We start from the raw sequence: 16,120 nt of genomic DNA, 5'->3' as shown, positions 1-16,120 counted from the left end.
GTACCGCCACAAATTCACGAAGAATGTCCAGATAGCATGATGCAGTAATCGTTTCGGATCTGAAAAATGGGCCAATGATTCCTTTGGAAGAAATGGCGGCCCAGACCAGTACTTTTTGAGGATGCAGGGACGATGGGACTGCAACATGGGGCTTTTCGGTGCCCCATATGCGCCAGTCCTGTTTATTGACGAAGCCGTCCAGGTAAAAATAAGCTTCGTCAGTAAACCAAATGCTGCCCACATGCATATCGCCGTCATCAATCCTGTGCACTATATCGTTAGCGAATGTCTCTCGTGCAGCAATGGTAGCGGCACTGAGGGGTTGCCGCGTTTGAATTTTGTATGGATAGAGGTGTAAGCTCTGGCGCATGAGATGATACGTGGACGTTGGCGTCATTTGGACCGCAGCTGCAACACGGCAAACGGAAACCCGAGGCCGCTGTTGGATCACCTGCTGCACTAGCTGCGCGTTGCCCTCTGTGGTTGCCATACGCAGTCGCCCTACCTTTCCAGCACGTTCATCCGTCACGTTCCCAGTCCGTTGAAATTTTTCAAACAGATCCTTTATTGTATCGCTTTTCGGTCCTTTGGTTACATTAAACCACCGTTGAAAACTTCGTCTTGTTGCAACAACACTGTGTTCTAGGCGGTGGAATTGCAACACCAGAAAAATCCTCTGTTCTAAGGAATAAACCATGTTGTCTACAGCACACTTGCACGTTGTGAACAGCACACGCTTACAGCAGAAAGACGACGTACAGAATGGCGCACCCACAGACTGCGTTGTCTTCTATATCTTTCACATCACTTGCAGCGCCATCTGTTGTTGAAAATTGTAACTCCTGTAATTTCGAAAGTTTGTCAGCCTGAAAATGTACTGTTGTCCCAAGCATATTGCAACAAACGGTGTATTTCTATCGCTGCTCGTTTAGTTTTTATTGCCGTTTCAAATATACCAGTCATTTTTGAAACACCCTGTATCTTAGGCTGCAGTTATTGACTGCTACCTATCTTTTGTGAATTTGTGAAGAGCTATTGGAAATGTGTAAACGAAGGACAAACGGGGAAAAAACGTCCTGCATCATCATTGTATCTATTACAGATTGTGGTCACGGATGTTCAGTTCGAGCAGGAGTACATTTAGAAGTATGCAAATGGGGAATTTTACATCCGAAGTGAATTCTACACACATTACAACTCTACAATGTGGAAAACGTGTGATGTGCCTGGAATGTGATCGACTTGGAACAATGTAGTTTTGTTTCAAAATTCAAAAATGTTCAAATGGCTCTGAGCACTGTGGGACTTAACATCTGAGGTCATTAGTCCCCTAGAACTTAGAACTACTTAAACCTAACTAACCTAAGGACATCAGACACATCCATGCCCGAGACAGGATTCGAACCTGCGACCGTAGCGGTTGCATGGTTTCAGACTGTAGCACTCGGCCACTCTGGCCGGCTCCAAAATTCAAGTCTCAGTTGAATTAAGTCAGAATTTCATGTCAACCAAATGATTTATTGTCTTCCATTAAATGTGAAATCACATTGAATCTCAAGGAGATGAACTTACACCGCAATCACAGTTCAACTGAAAATAAACAACTGTATCAATTTTTCGTCACTTTGAAACCGACTAACTTGATTCACAAATTGACAGTCAGCTGTCAAATAACATTTGCGCACGTCATACAGAAATAAATTGGAACTGGAATAGAAATAAATAACTAAATCTGTTGGACAGATCGTGAAACAACACCAAAGTAGAAACAATTTTATTTTATTTTAATTTGGGAAGATATGAGTTTTTCCAGATTTTTATCCACATCTTCCAGATTTATTTTTTATCTGAATACATTCAACTGAGTTATTTTCATCAAGGGAGCATAAGTAATAAATCGATGAAGAATCAACCTAATACGTTATTCCTATCGTTAGTTATGATCGAGAGTGCATACAAGAATTATGATTTTTACAGTTTGTCCGAATTTCTTTCCATTGAAATTTTTCCGAATTTTTTTCTTGAAATTTTTCCCGAACCATACCGAAGGAAGGAAAAAAAAAACCATATCCATCGTTCGAATCCTGAGTTATGGTCTTGAGCTGAAACAAAATTCCCATAGAAAAAGCACTTCCACATTTTCCCGATTTTTTCCAGTTTTCCGGAAACTTTTCCAATTTTTCTTTCCCTAAAAACTTTATTCGGACTAGTATGAACATTTTTTAAAAAAATATCCGAATCGGTCCAGCCTTTCTCAAAAAATGTTCAAATGTGTGTGAAATCTTATGGGACTTAACTGCTAAGGTCATCAGTCCCTAAGCTTACACACTACTAAACCTAAGTTATCCTAAGGACAAACACACACTCATGCCCGAGGGAGGACTCGAACCTCCGCCGGGACCAGCCGCACAGTCCATGACTGCAGCGCCAGCCTTTCTCAATTGATACCTAATTGTATCTGCCGGGACTCTTGAATTTGTGCGCTTAGCTGCCAGATTGGTTAACTTAAATACTACTTAACCGGAAAGCGGGGCTAAGTATACAGTTTTTTTCTTAACAATTATTTCCCAGCATAGCGTACCCTGCCACACCATTACAAGCTTTTCAGACTCTTTCTGACCACCCTCTACCTACATAAATAAAAGTTAAATACTCAGCCTTTGGCTCGGGTTCGATCCTTACTAAAGCCCCAAGTCCAATTTCTGCATCGTACTCTTGTTCGGTTTAGGAAACCAAACGAAGGACACATTTCGCGACACCGTTTCTGGCGGGCCGCTTGAATCTGCGCGCGCAACGGCCTGATTCGCTAACTTCAATTCTAAATATTTCAGAAACGGCTCAATGAATCGATTTTTTTCTTAACAATTAATACTCATCACTACCTACTCTGCAATACCCTTAGAAGCTTTTCAAACTGTTTATGATCACAGTAATAACAAATTGTATGGACAATTATAGTGGGCTGTATCATTAAAACCTACTGAGAGAGAACACGGTATTTCAGAAGGATTCATCCCCTCTCTCCAGACTATATCTCAGACAGGAAGTAAAATAAGAATCTCTGTGTGAATTTTAACCAAGACATCGAAACTACGGTTTACCTTGGCGTCAGTTGCCGGTTCCAATTATTACCGATAGAGGTATCCCTGGTGCAACTAGATGGCTCGCTGGATCTCTCGTTCCTTACCCAGGTGGAACTCGGTTAACAACTGTGCGGCATTGTTTCCGTTGGGATTACGGTACTGTGCGTCCTACAGTTAGCACACTGGACTCGCATTTGGGAGGACGCCGGTGCAAACCCGCGTCCGGCCATCCTGATTTACCTTCTCCGTGATTTCCCTAAATCACTTCAGGCATATGAAGGGATGGTTCCTATGACAGGGCACGGCCGACTTCCTTCCCCAGCCTTCCCTAGTCCAGTGGGACCGATGACCTCGCTGCTTGGTCCCTTCCTCCAAATCAACCAATCAACCATTAGATGCTGGGATTCACAAACTTGCTAACACAGTCTTCCTCCTGCTCCGCCATCGTAAATCCAGAACACTGTCAAGCCTTTGCTGTGTTATTGCAGTATACGGTGCCAGTGAACTTGAATTAAAAGTGATTTGTGTTACAGGTAACAGCAAAATATTTTCGTTAGCACCTAGTCTCGCAAAGGAAAAAAAAAAAAAAAAAAAAAAAAAGGTATTCAAATGATGATAACTTTCAGCATGTTTCTTTCTTCTCCAACTCTTCTTAATACGTCTTCATTTCTTACTCGGTCTTCCCATTTCACTTTTTCCATTCTTCTCCATATCCACATCTCTAGTGTCTCCAATCTTTTTTCATCTTCCTTCATCAATCTCCAGGTCTCCGCACCATATAGTGCAACGCTCCAGATGTAAGGTAGAATACCGTACTAATACTACTACTATTCAAACGATGAAGCCTGCAAACTGAAAGTAATAGTACATGCAGAAGAACATGGAAACAGAGCAGTGACGGAACTTCGGCCCTCCACTAACAGAAAAAAACCATTCGCAACTGGTGAGCTACTAAAGAGGAACTGAAAAAAAAAGAGGAAGGCTAAACGTGCAAGAAGAGAACTGAATGCAATACGGCCAAAACTAGAACACGACGTATTGAAATGGATTCAAGGAGACCGTCAAAATGGCACTTGAATTAATACAAAAATGATTCAAATATAGGTTCGTAAGATAGCGCTATAGTGGAACTGGTGGAACTGGTTGATGCAACAGGTTTCTGAAGCGTCATGGACTTAGCATGCGAACCAGAACCAATATATCTCAGAAAAGGCAAGAAGAGTATAAAGTTAAAACATTACCTTTCCGTCGCTTTATTATTCAGCACCGGAAGAAAACCAGTATGGAACTAAGCCAAACAGCGAATATGGACGAAACTCCTTTGACATTTGATGTGTCGAGTAACAGAACTGTTGCCATGAAAGATGCTAAAGCTGTAAGTATAAAAACATATGAACATGAAAAAATGTACTACACTGTTGTCCTTTCATGTTGCGCTGACGGTGCTAAACTTAATCCAGTGATCATTTTCGAGAGCAAAACAGTGCCAAAACCTTCCAAAAAACCGCCAGGTGTTATTGCTCACGTACATTACAAGGGATGGATGGACGAGGCTGGTATGAAATTATTGGTTAAGAGAGTGTGGGAAAGAAGTAAGGGTACTTCATTGAAGGAGAGTTCTGTTCTTGCGCTAGATCAGTTAGTACGCATTTGAAAAGTTCTGTGAAAGAGAAATTGAGACAGGGAAGTACAGAACTTGCTGTTATTCCGTAAGGACTTACTTCACAATGAATAAAACATTTAAAGGGTATATGAGAGAAGGATAGAACAAATAGATGGTGGATGAAACCTGACACGAACTAAGGGAGCTTTGAAACGGCCTGCAATCGAAGAAGTGTGTCAGTGTGAAAACAGTCGTGGTCTAGAGTGAGAGAAGACATTAGTGTTAAATCTTTCAAGAAGTGCGGCATTAGTAGAGCTCTCGATGGCAGAGAAGACCATCTTATATATGAAAAGGACAATGATGTCGATGTCGACGAAGAGAAAGAAGAAGAAGAACAAGAACAAGAAGAAAGTTCAGATGACGATTTCCAGCGATTTTAAAGGTCAGCTCGGTGCTATAAACTAAGAATTTTTTTAGTATGGCTTTGCACTCTAATAATAAAAAAAGTGAAAATGTTATTTTTCAACAAAACTGCTTCAGAATTAAGGTGCGTCTTATAGTCAGTCAAACACGGTAGGGATAAATCTAGAAGTCGGTCCCATAAACCGCATTCAGCAGAGTTTCTCACGTCAAAGCCTACTCGTAGTGCCAGCCGAGACTTGAACACTACTCGTGTGTCTGTCTAGCGTGTTTGCAGCGACATTTGTGCTGTAAGTCATAAAGGATTCAGTTGCTAGAAGCCCTTTAATATGGCGATAAGAAAAGCAACGTGTTAAGGTTTATGTATTTATTCTACACGTAGAAATGGAAGATCCCATTGTACCAGTATGAATACCTAAGGACAATTGACAACTAGAGATGAATTTTACAGGGGTGGATTCGGTTTTTGTATATGAAATATTAAATAGATCAGTTATACCATTCATTTAACATCACCAAGAATCACACCGATCAAGAAGGAGTAGCATGAAGTCACTGGACTCGCTAAAATTTAGTCTCTCTTCTTAGGTGTTCGATCCCCCTATTTGATTTTCAGCATTCTTCTTTTGCACCACACTTTAAAACTTTCAACTCTCTTCTTGTGGCACTGTTTATCGTTTACACCTCACATCCGTAAAAGGCTATACTGCAGACAAATATCTGCGACTTCCTAATAGTTAACTTATATTCGACGACAATATACTCCTCTTCATGAGAAATACTTCTCTTGAAATAGTCAACCTTCATTTTACGTCCTCCACTTCGGCCATCATCATTTTTCTGCCAGTGTGTGTGTGTGTGTGTGTGTGTGTGTGTGTATGTGTGTGTGTGTGTGTGAATACCTAAGGGACCAAACTGCTGAGGTCATCGGTCCCTAGACTACCACACTACTTCAAGTAACTTAAACTAACTTATGCTTAGAAGAACACACACACCCATTCCCGAGGGAGGACTCGCACCTCAGGAGGGAGCGGCAGCGCAATCCGTGACATTGTGCTTCGAACCCCATCGGTCACTCCGCGCGGCTTTTCTGTCTGAATAGTAAACCATATCGAGTACTTTTAGTTACTCGTTTCCTAATCTGTTTGCACTGCATCGCCTGATTTAAACTGACTGCAGTCAGTTACACTTTTTTTTATAACCCCTGTTTATGTTTATTTTATAAACGCTTTTCAAGACCTATACTATATTCGAAGAGTCGAAGTGTTTGGCGTCTCTAACACAATTACAATGTCATCAACAATTCTGACAGTTGTAATTTCTTCTCCTTGAACTTTAATTTCAATTCCAGAGACTTCATTTAATTACATTTCTGAATTTTTGGGGACAGGGTCCGTTGTCACCTGACGTCGTGCTTCCGGACATGGTTGAATCTTAGGTTTCTGAAGAACACAGCACTTACCCCCTATCAAAACTTTGACAATTCTGCTACACCTCTTATATCTATGGAGTTTTCGAATTATCACTTTTCTATAAAGTGCACTGAATTCTTGGTTGAAAGTGGCCGAATGGCGATGAGAGTCATGAATTAATGCCCAGCAATTGCGTAATCTGTTGCCAGACACTTCCGAGGTAGCGATAGGAAAAGAGATTACTCTATAGAATAGTTTTGAACCCATATCGTGGGAATGTAGAAGAGAAATCTGATGTATGTCACTGTTAAATGAACCAGTGTCAACGGAAAGTATTTTGTGGTGGCGCCTGTCACTTCTTGTACTTGTATGTGGACCTCGCTACTGCTACGTGATTATTACGGAAGTGCATTATTTACTGAAACTGATTAAAAAGTCGTTATGAACTACGCCTGTCGAGCAACAGTCATCCTGCGGTGATGGCGACACCTTTTAATCGCTACTATTACAAAGTGCGGTAGGGCAACCTGCATTGCTAAGCATAACAGCCGATAAAAGCCAAGTACATTGGCTTGGGCCACCATGGATATAAAATTCGATCCGGGCTCTTACATACTGAGAACAAGCTCAACTGCAGCTGATTCATCAGAGAGGATTTAGGACAAGAGCTACTTTGTCTGTTTCAAGTATGCCTCACGTCATATTTGTACTGGACATTTTCTGTCCACATGTGTCGAGGAATGCACAAACATTCTTCAAACAATTGCAAGGACTGCCTCTTACCTCGCCAGATCGTTCGCTTATCCCGTCGACTACAGAACATCATATATTATTGATCAGCAATTTACTACTCGCTCTTCTACTAATCACTGTTGGTATTTCCTTGACCAGCCAAAAGCAATATGCTCCTATTTATCAGGGGACTGGTCCCATCCACCTGGGAGCCAGGACACGGGGTTCGAACACTTAAACACTTAGTATGGAGTGAGCCACATTAACCCGTTTCGTAAAAAAATTATTTTTAAAACTGTTGTGTTACTGAGAATGAAATTTAACGTCTCCCTGTAATATCTTGGTGATGAAAAGAACGGGGGCAGTTAAGTAAGAAGCATGATATTTCTTACGACTGTTGCTGCCTTATGATGACTGCCGTTTTAGGACAAAATTAAAATTGACGATTTTATATTTCGTTACAGTTTTATTTAAACGTTAAACATAAAAACACAGAATTGTCAACGAATATAACTTGTTTTGCTTTTCACCAAACGATCAAAGTCTGTTACCACTTTTCGAGTAATGATAATTCGAAGACAATCTCGTAAGTGGAAGTCTGCCAGTAAACTTCTGTGGGTGTATTTCGTTCTGTTCAATGCGCAAAAAAACAGCATGTACATGTAAATCTCAACATCGCCATAATAGTAGCTTCAGACTTGTACAGTCGTGAAAATTAACATTGGATAAACAGAAGTCTACGAGACTCATTTTGCTATGAAACTAACCACGCAGACGTCACCCTGTGGGTGTACAAGTTGTGGCTGTAGACGAGTTTCCACGCTGTTAATATAATTCGAAAATAAGTGAAACTGCGCAATCCTTTCCAACCTGAAAAACAGTATGCCAACTTTAGCTAACTACAAATTCATTCATTGAGTGTGTGTGACGTTCGTTTCTATGCTTTCTTCAGTCTTGTGGCCTAAAAGCGGAGAATTTTTTATTTTTTCAATTTTTTATTCCACATTGCCTTACTGCTGTTCACCTTCCAAGTGTCCATAATGTTTTGCATGGAAATCTATTGTAATCTTGCTGTAAACTGAACTTTTTCTCGTGTTAAAATTTTGAAGCACATTTATAGAACACTAAGAGTATCAAGACACCATGGCATACACTTAGCAGATAGACTAGGCATCCTGTACTGATACATCGATGTGACTGGCCGCTTTCATGTTTCTAGCCCAACCATCATGCTACATTTCAATCCTTTTAGAAAAATCTACCCTCCATTTTAAGGGGTGACTCCAACCTAAGACTTAAATTTTTTCAACAAAAACTTTAAAGGCTATTTCACATCTTTGGAGTGTTTGGCCTTAGACTCCAAACCGGTTTGTATTCGAAGTACAAGTACGTCTAAAAATACTGACTGCATAAAGGGCTGTGGCACAGTGACAAGTGACAAATGTAATTTTTCATTTCTGTCACCATCAAACAGAACCATCGTTAGTCCGACCTTGGCATAAACTCAAACTGGGAAAAACAAGTTGCAGGATCTTAAGGAAAATTGAAGTAAAAAAATTGACAGCCAGTTGTTAGAAATCAATAAGTTTGCCTGTTGACAGTGTAAATATAAATTTAGGGAACATCAGAAGCCCTGTTCAGTACAGACAGTGGACTCCAAGGAAATATACACTGAAAGGTATCTGTTGAATTCCTTTCATGTTAATTTCTTAAATATGTTGTCATTTACGGCATAAATTCCTCTTCTAAATTTACCTTGGTGTTTCTGACTATCTGGGAGGAGACTGAGCAGTGGAACGTATTACTTTTACACATAAACAAGAACGATCTGTCACACTACTACACTTTAAAACACAGTTTATATGTAATTCATGTCACACAGTCTCATGCGGAACCTACATCTGCTTTCTTTTATATACTGTATATGATAACATACTGTCATCCCCCTTCCCCTCTGTGTGAGAGGATGAATGAGCAAATGTATTTCTAGTTGCATGCTTGAGGGTAGCAGACAAGCCTGTCTGCTAGAGAACAGTAGGACCAACGTCGGAACAGGTAGCTACGCTTTCTAAAAGCAGAGAGGTTTCTATTCTTAGTATGGTTCTGTCCGTTCCTTGTCATGTTGGTGTAGGAAGCTGCCTCTCTGGTCACTTCCGTTTGTATCTGTTCAGCACGCTCGGTAGGAGCCCAGGTCAGTCTGTCAGCGGCGAGCGTCTGAAGTGGTAAGATCTCCGGCTAAGCGCGTGTCTGCTAAGTCCGTAGGACAATGGACTTCTTAAGTTCAGCCTAACTGAAAATTCAATCACCTTTATTTCAGGTTTAGCTCTAAAATATCTAATGTTATCTTAAATTGCAACGCCGTGTAATTCGAGTGTGAAGTTCAGAATATCTTCCGGTAGTTGCTTTGTCACTACTTTGTGAGTTAAGTGGAACCACGTGTTGATCAGTAGCTCTAACTAAGATCTTCAATCTTAAATGCGAATGTGCGTGAGATTATAACGTCTCGTCTTGATAATATTTTTCAATATAGCAACGTTTCTTTATGTTCAACCCACGTGGTGTGTACTTTGTGAGACCAGTACCACGTGCTTATACAATTGTTTGACCCATCAGGTTAATAGTAAGACGATAGTAACCAGTTCGAGGTTTTTCTTTTGTAAATTGCGTTTCGATATAATTGATTTTAATTATCAAAATTATTGTGGAGTAACACTCTTTATGTAAACCTAGTTGACCACGTGAAGCATGTGGTGTAAGCATCAAAGTAGCCCTCAGCTATTCTTTTCGGGAAGATTTTGTGGTGTCACCGCCAGACACCACACTTGCTAGGTGGTAGCCTTTAAATCGGCCGCGGTCCGTTAGTATACGTCGGACCCGCGTGTCGCCACTATCAGTGATTGCAGACCGAGCGCCGCCACACGGCAGGTCTAGAGAGACTTCCTAGCACTCACCCAGTTGTACAGCCGACTTTGCTAGCGATGGTTCACTGACAAATTACTTGCCGAGACGATAGTTAGCATAGCCTTCAGCCACGTCATTTGCTACGACCTAGCAAGGCGCCATTACCAGTCACTATTGATGCTGTAAAACATGTACCGTCAAGAGCGATGTTCACCAATTATGGATTAAAGTTAAGTATTCCAGAAGCTACGTATTATTTTTGCTAGTCTCATATCCCTGACCTGTTCCAGATCTCACGCCAGCCTGCGTGAGCTTAAACGCATGCCTTTCGGCTTCCTCATAGTGGCTTGGCTGTCTTGCCAAGCCACAACAGATTTCACAGGGAGTTAGTGTGTGGTAATTTCATGACGGATGTGGTAATTTCACGGATTTTGGGTGAAAATTGAATCGGTTGGTTGTAGTTAATTTCCTCTTGCACATGTTTCAACGTTATTTTATGAATGCAGTGTTTTATGCAGTCTCCCAATCTTGGCTCCATATTTGATGTGTTCCGTAAGATTACAAACTCACATTTTCACAATCCTAAATAAGGCACCAGTTTAGTTATGAATGAAGTTTATATGCTGAAATTTCAATGATCAATGTTAAAATAAATTTCCAAATATAAACTGATTTATTTCTTTTTATTTCAATTCTCTTTTTATATATATATCACCGGTTGTCGTATGACTATTAAAAGATTATAATTAATGTTAGTCTGGTTGGGAATTTGGTAAGCTAGACTGGATACCTGGTGAAACAGTTGCGCAGTAATGCAAGGTTAACTTCCTCACATAGCTCACAGCTGTTAACCCACTTTTATGGTCTTAAATATCAGCACCGCTTTCAGAACAAATGAATGCAACAACATTACAACACTGCCTCACAACCGCAGTTTCTCAAGGATATTTTGTATTTGGGTCTGTTCATATGGATTTTGATTCTAATAGCCTCTCAGGGCGAATGCTGCGATTATTCACTAGAAAAGGATTAGTCTTTGAGATAGTCTTGTCAGTCTTCATTGGGGAATACTTGACAAGTTTCAAAGGACATTTAGCCCTAGTTGCGTCGTTTCCAGAGAACACCACGAAATGGCAGTCTCTTTCCGTCCCCTATTAAATTTATTTACAATATTTACAAGATTTCCAGTGGTTACGTTAAACTACTTTTCAATATTTCCAAATTTTTTCAATGATTCTGATATGTTTGTCGTCATCGTATCTTCTGTGTGTAGACAACACAAGTCAGAAACGATTTTAAGGTTCTGTCAGTTCGAAGTTTCTTTAAGGCCTTTTCAATCGTTTCTTCAGTGTTCATCGCCGACTTTTTTTCTTTTCCCATCAAGATTTAAAATTAGTTGGTCAGACTGGTGTCCGTGGTACTCTGCATCTTCTCGAAGACTTTTTACTAATGAGTAAATATTCAGATAAACGTTTGACATTAATATATTTATTCCTCCATTTCATTTTTCTGAGATGTTATTTTTGCGTTGGCGCCTTCTGCTGCAATTCGACATCCCTGTTGGCATGTTTTCGTTAGCTAGCCACTGGTCCATTAAATAGTCGTAAAAGTCATGAAGCATTTGGCTTTCAGGTGTGCTCCCCATCCAACATTTCCACGGAACATATGCTAGAGCAGAACACATTCTTATGTGGCAGTGTATTTCCCCGTTTTCCTTATAGACTTGGACGAGGCCGCAGCACTGAACTCCACAAAGATTGATTAAATTGATAACTTAAACCAGTAGCCTCTGTTCAACGAAATAAACTGTAAGCTGCTTGGACGACGGCAATTTCGGAGCCCATCATCAGAGATGCAGGGCTCCATCCAGGCATATTAGCTTTAATAGCCTTAAAAAAACGTTCACCTGTTTCTCATTTTTTATTTGGCATCAAAGCATAAATAACTGGAATGGTTTTTGTTTCCACCCCAGAACTAGATCGGCGTAGAATACAAACCCCTGTCCAAATTGTTTGCTTGAACTCTTGAACGTTCAATCCGCAAAGAATGATTTATAGTTTGATAAACATGCTTTTCCATTTTCCCTGGTGAACACCAGTATTCTCTCATTCGGTCCTCTGTTATCATCTACAAGTAAAAAATTGGTACCATCATTAATCAGTGAATTATTTTCTTGGGAGAACTCCGCAGTAGGTGGGATATTGTGTAGTTCCCATACATTTTCGCCTAATACGATATGACGATTGTTTCGCACATCTGTATGATGGTAATGATGGTAGTATGTCGTAGCCTCAATTGAAGAGCTGCCGTACATCTTCAACGTAAACTGATTGAACTGTAGTATCTGTTTCTTTTGCCCGCCTCTTCGCGCTGAGAAAATGTTTTTGCACTTTACCTCCTGCTTTATCTGGAATACAAACATGGCTATCATCCCCTAAAACTGTTTTACTTTTTGTGGATAATTTTCCTTTGCATTTATTGTTTTTAAAGGTTACACGGTGACTATGAGTCACTTCTTGTTTGTTAGTATAGTCCACCCGTTGTAAATCAATAAAGCTTCCCTCGGTGAACTCCACTATCAGCAGTAAAACACAGAATACTAACTGCCAGTTAGAGGTCAGCTACAGTACTGAACTCTGGAAGAAAGACACGCACACTACTAAATGCTGCGGGGACTGGGAACTTTGTATAGGAAATGGGCCTTGGCCTTCCCCAGAATAGGTCGCAGCTAGTGATGGGCAGGACGATGTGGGCGACCGTAGCGGTCCCGACTGAAGCGCCTAGAACCGCTCAGCCACAAAGGCCGGCATCCGAGGAAAAAACGACAAAGTCTGATTCCATCACAATGTCCTACGCAGCACTCAAGTAACCGGCAATGTGCACCCAAAGAACAATTCCATTCGAGAATATTTTCCGTTGTCCGGCGCCGATTGGCGTCACTCAGACATGGACACGAATTCGCTACCACATTTACAAGTGGCCAGGAATGGTGGAATACCTTTTGAAATCGGGTATGCAAAAACAGATGTTAGTGTGGATGAAATATACACTACTGGCCATTAAAATTGCTACACCATGAAGATGACGTGCTACAGAAGCGAAATTTAACCGACTGGAAGAAGATGCTGTGTTATACAAATGATTTGCTTTTCAGAACATTCACACAAGGTTCGCGCCGGTGGCGACACCTACAACGTGCTGACTTCAGGAGAGTTTCCAACCGATTTCTCATACACAAACAGCAGTTGACCGGCGTTGCCTGGTGAAACGTTGTTGTGTTGCCTCGTGTAAGTAGGAGAAATGCGCACCATCACGTTTCCGACTTTGATAAAGGCCGGATTGTAGCCTATTGCGATTGCGGTTTATCGTATCGCGACATTGCTGCTCGCGTTGGTCGAGATCCAATGACTGTTAGCAGAATATGGAATCAGTGGGTTCAGGAGGGTAATACGGAACTTCGTGCTGGATCCCAACGGCCTCGTATCACTAGCAGTCGAAATGACAGGCATCTTATCCGCGCCGGCCGTGGTAGCCGTGTGGTTCTAGGCGCTTCAGTCCGGAACCGCGGGACTGCTACGGTCGCAGGTTCGAATCCTGCCTCGGGCATGGATGTGTGTGATGTCCTTAGGTTAGTTAGGTTTAAGTAGTTCTAAGTTCTAGGGGACTGATGACCTAAGATGTTAAGTCCCATAGTGCTCAGAGCCATTTTTTTTTTCTTATCCGCATGACTGTAACGGGTCGTGCAGCCACATCTCGATCCCTGAGTCAATAGATGGGGACAAGTCAACAACCATCTGCACGAACAGTTCGACGACGTTTGCAGCAGCATGGACTATCACCTCGGAGACCGTGGCTGCGGTTACCCTTGACGCTGCATCACAGACAGGAGCGCCTGCGATGGTGTACTGAACGACGAACCTGGGTGCACAAATGGCAAAACGTCATTTTTTCTGATTAATCCAAGTTCTGTTTACAGGATCATGATGGTTGCATCCTTGTTTGGTGACATCGCGTGAACGCACATTGGAAGAGTGTATTCGTCATTGCCATACTGGCGTATCACCCGGCGTGATGGTATGGGGTGCCATTTGTTACACGTCTCGGTCACCTCTTGTTCGCATTGACGGCACTTTGAACAGTGGACGTTACATTTGAGATTTGTTACGACCAGTGGCTCTACCCTTCATTTGATCCCTGCGAAACCCTACATTTCAGCAGGGTAATGCACGACCGCATGTTGCAGGTCCTGTACGGGCCGTTCTGGATACAGAAAATGTTCGACTGCTGCCCTGGCCAGCACATTCTCCAGATCTCTCACCAATTTAAAACGTCTGGTCAATGGTGGCCGAGTAACTGGCTCGTCACAGTACACCAGTCACTACTCTTGATGAACTTTGGTATCGTGTTGAAGCTGTACCTGCACACCCCATCCAAGCTCTGTTTGACTCAATGCCCAGGCGTACCAAGGCCGTTATTACGGCCAGAGGTGATTGTTCTGGGTACTGCTTTCTCAGGATCTATGCATCCAAATTGCTTGAAAATATAATCACATGTCAGTTGTAGTATAATATATTTGTCTAATGAATACCCGTTTATCATCTGCCTTTCTTCTTGGTGTAGCAATTTCAACGGCCAGTAGTGTATTTCAATTAGATATAGTTTACAGTAGTAGTACACAAGTGAGTCAGGTTTTACTGCATTGGGAATGGAGAGGTTTATGACAGCGATTGTGGTATTACATTATGGTATTATTTAATAACGTTCATAGTTGTAGTGATAGTAAGAAGTATTATTTAGCTCTTCTAGACTTGAGGAAATAGTAAACAATGTATGAAAAATATTTCTGTTTAGATATCGGCTTAGTTTAAAGTAGAATCGCTACAGACCTTGTCTTTACGATTTGTGTCGGAATAACACTGCACCAGTGGCAGACTGGTTATGTTCTAATGTCAGAAGTCACTTTTGGTGTTTCAGGTGCGTCTACCAACTGGTCGGCAGCGACATGAGGTTTTCGCCGGTGGCGAGTGCGCTAGTGGTGCTGATGGTCAGTGGCTGGGTGGAGCCGCACCGCTCCAAGCGGGTCGTCTACCTGGATACGGCCAGCCCCATAGACGTAGGTGAGTTCCACTAGGCTAGTCAACCAGGGCTTTCCCGCCGCCGGAGGCAAATCCACCATCCGTGACAAGAAATATCGTCTCATCCGGAAATACGTACTACTACAGTAGAGCACTGAATTTATGAGTATGGTATTTCACTTACCAAAATTTTTGGGGCTGTTTTTTCCTGCAGGAACACAATGATTTCTCCACACTCGCGGAGTAAGTACAACGTCGTCATAAGATGGTTCCTCTAGTATTCACACAAAATCAAACGATAGTGTGGTGCATCATAAATGACATTTTTTTCACAAGCAAACACTCTAAAGTGGCATGTAAAATATTTACTCTTTAACCAGTGTTCGGAAACAAGCCCACCATCAGCAAATTGAAACAGAACGACTTTTGCTGACCTGACAAGATTCCTGATGATTCACTAGTTTCGGAACACCAGCTTCAAGGTGTTTGCTTGTAAACGAAATGTTTCTTTTATGTTATGAAAGCCATGCATTTGATATGTCCAGTTAATAATTTGAGATCTAATTTCGGTTTAATTTTTAGGTATAAATGTCGAGCCTCTATCCAGTTGTTCTTGCTTTTGTTGTTGTTGTTATTGTTGTTGTTGTTGTCGTTTTCAGTCAGCTATCCATGCTTGTCTGTCCTGTGTAAGACTCTTAATCTCTGCGTAACTACCCGAACCTACTTGTATTTGTATCTACTTACTACTGTATTCAAACTCGGCTTTCTCTACATTTATTTTTAACAACCAACGTTTCTCGTCTTTGAACATATAAGGCTGCTTGCCTTTAATATTTTTTAATATTTTGACAACAATATATGCCACTAATGTTATAAAGCACGACTTTCCTCAAT

General features: G+C 41.4%; 1 protein-coding gene across 1 annotated transcript in view; it reads left to right on the top strand.

The window, feature by feature from the left end:
* The window catches only part of LOC126176283 (uncharacterized), a 789,292-nt gene that overhangs the window by 74,957 nt on the left and 698,215 nt on the right, over positions 1-16,120 (top strand). The window contains exon 2 of the mRNA XM_049923433.1: positions 15,126-15,268. Within this exon, the coding sequence (XP_049779390.1) occupies positions 15,126-15,268 (143 nt within the window). The remainder of the gene's footprint in view (positions 1-15,125; positions 15,269-16,120) is intronic.

The sequence above is a fragment of the Schistocerca cancellata genome, chromosome 3 (assembly GCF_023864275.1).
Source record: "Schistocerca cancellata isolate TAMUIC-IGC-003103 chromosome 3, iqSchCanc2.1, whole genome shotgun sequence".
In the NCBI taxonomy this organism is placed as follows: domain Eukaryota; kingdom Metazoa; phylum Arthropoda; class Insecta; order Orthoptera; family Acrididae; genus Schistocerca; species Schistocerca cancellata.
Note: the sequence above shows the minus strand (reverse complement) of the source record. Positions and strands in the feature narration are given on the sequence as shown.